Below are 1,673 nucleotides of genomic sequence, written 5' to 3'. Positions count from 1 at the left end.
GGAGGCTGAGGCAGGAGGATCGCTTGAGCCCAGGAGTTTGAGGTTGCTATGAGCTAGGCTGACGCCACGGCACTCACTCTAGCCCGGGGAACAAAAAGCGAGACTCTGTCTCAAAAAAAAAAAAAAAAAAATTCAGTAGAAAGCTGAAGTGGGAGCATCGCTTGAGGCCAGGAGTTTGAGACCAGCCGAGGCAACATAGTGAGGCCTTATCTCTAAAAAGTAAAAAATAAATTAGTTGGACGTGGTGGCACACACCTATAGGCCCAACTACTTGAGAGGCTGATGTGGAGGATCCCTTGGGCCCTGGAATTTGAGGCTGCAGTGAGCTGTGATTGTGCCACTGTACTCCTGCCTGGGTGACAGCATCTCTAAAACAAAATTCATTAGAGACCCTCAGTGTATCAGGTATAAGTTTGGATTTGGTTCTATTTTACAGCCTTACTTGGGATACAGAACATATACGTGACTCAATTAGAGAATAAAACTGTATGTGGTGCAGCTCATGGAGTACAGACAATAAGTTGCATCAAGATTTCAGTAAAGAAGAAATGCACTGAGTAGAGTCATTGATGGAACAGGTACTGAGAGGACTGGGACTTTAACTGTCCTTGAAGGTGGGTATACAGATAGGAAGGGGCGTGACTGTATTCCATGAATATAAAATACTGAGGGAAGTATGAATTTAGAGTTAGGAAATCAGGCCAGAGCAGAAGTACATTTTGGAAATCTCCCTGCTAAAAAGCCTTGTTCTCCTGAGGTGTGAAGGCATCTGAGGGGTTGATATAGGGGCCTGAATCCTTTTCTTTGCTTGTAGATGAAGGAAGCGGAGGAATTCGCCCGGAACATGGCCATCCAGCAGGAGCTGGAAAAGGAAAGACACAGGATAGCACAGCAGAAGCAGCAGCAATTGGAACAGGAACAGTTCCATGCCTTTGAGGAGATGATCCGGAACCAGGAGCTAGAAAAAGAGCGACTGAAAATTGTACAGGAGTTTGGGAAGGTGGACCCTGGCCTAGGAGGCCCACTGGTGCCTGACTTGGAAAAGCCCTCCTTGGATGTGTTCCCCACTTCACCTATCTCATCCACACAGCCTTTAGACTGTAACACAACTGTAAGGCCAGCTAAGCCACCTGCAGTGGATAGGTCCCTGAAACCTGGAGCACTGAGCAACTCAGAAAGTAGTGAGTACACATGCTGATCCTCTTCCATCTCAGTTGCCACCACGCAGAGCATCGTTCTAGGGGAGCCAGCCCGAGAGTACCTCCATGATACCATTAATAGGCTTTAGTTACAGAAACCTGTTTGATAAGTTTTGCCATATTGTGTCCTGTCACACTGCCTGTATTATAAAAGTGGCCTTTTCTTAAACCATATAATTTACCTTAGGCTAGTCAATGTTCTGAAAAGTTATTACTGTCCTTCAAAGTTAGACTCTAAACTTTTAAGTGTTATGCAGAGATTTGAAATGTTAAGTGAATTAGAGACCACTGAGCCTTTTGTAAAAATAAATTTGAAATTGATAATACCGCTGTGCAATTGAACAGCTGACTTTCAAAAAATAAAAAAGAGGCCAGGCGCAGTGGCTCACCCCTGTAATCCTAGCACTCTGGGAGGCCGAGGTGGGAGGATCGCTCAAGGTCAGGAGTTCGAGACCAGCCTGAGCAAGAGCGAGA

The 1,673-nt window shown here is 45.6% G+C and overlaps 1 protein-coding gene across 1 annotated transcript in view; it reads left to right on the top strand.

Moving 5' to 3' along the window:
• LOC105821472 (STAM-binding protein-like) overlaps nt 1–1,198 on the top strand; it is a 4,531-nt gene extending 3,333 nt beyond the window's left edge. Inside the window, exon 2 of the mRNA XM_012658167.1 lies at nt 815–1,198. Within this exon, the coding sequence (XP_012513621.1) occupies nt 815–1,198 (384 nt within the window). The remainder of the gene's footprint in view (nt 1–814) is intronic.
• Nucleotides 1,199–1,673: the final 475 nt, after the last annotated feature.

This window comes from Propithecus coquereli, unplaced genomic scaffold (assembly GCF_000956105.1).
Source record: "Propithecus coquereli isolate 6110/MARCELLA unplaced genomic scaffold, Pcoq_1.0 Scaffold578, whole genome shotgun sequence".
Taxonomy (NCBI): Eukaryota; Metazoa; Chordata; class Mammalia; order Primates; family Indriidae; genus Propithecus; species Propithecus coquereli.
Note: the sequence above shows the minus strand (reverse complement) of the source record. Positions and strands in the feature narration are given on the sequence as shown.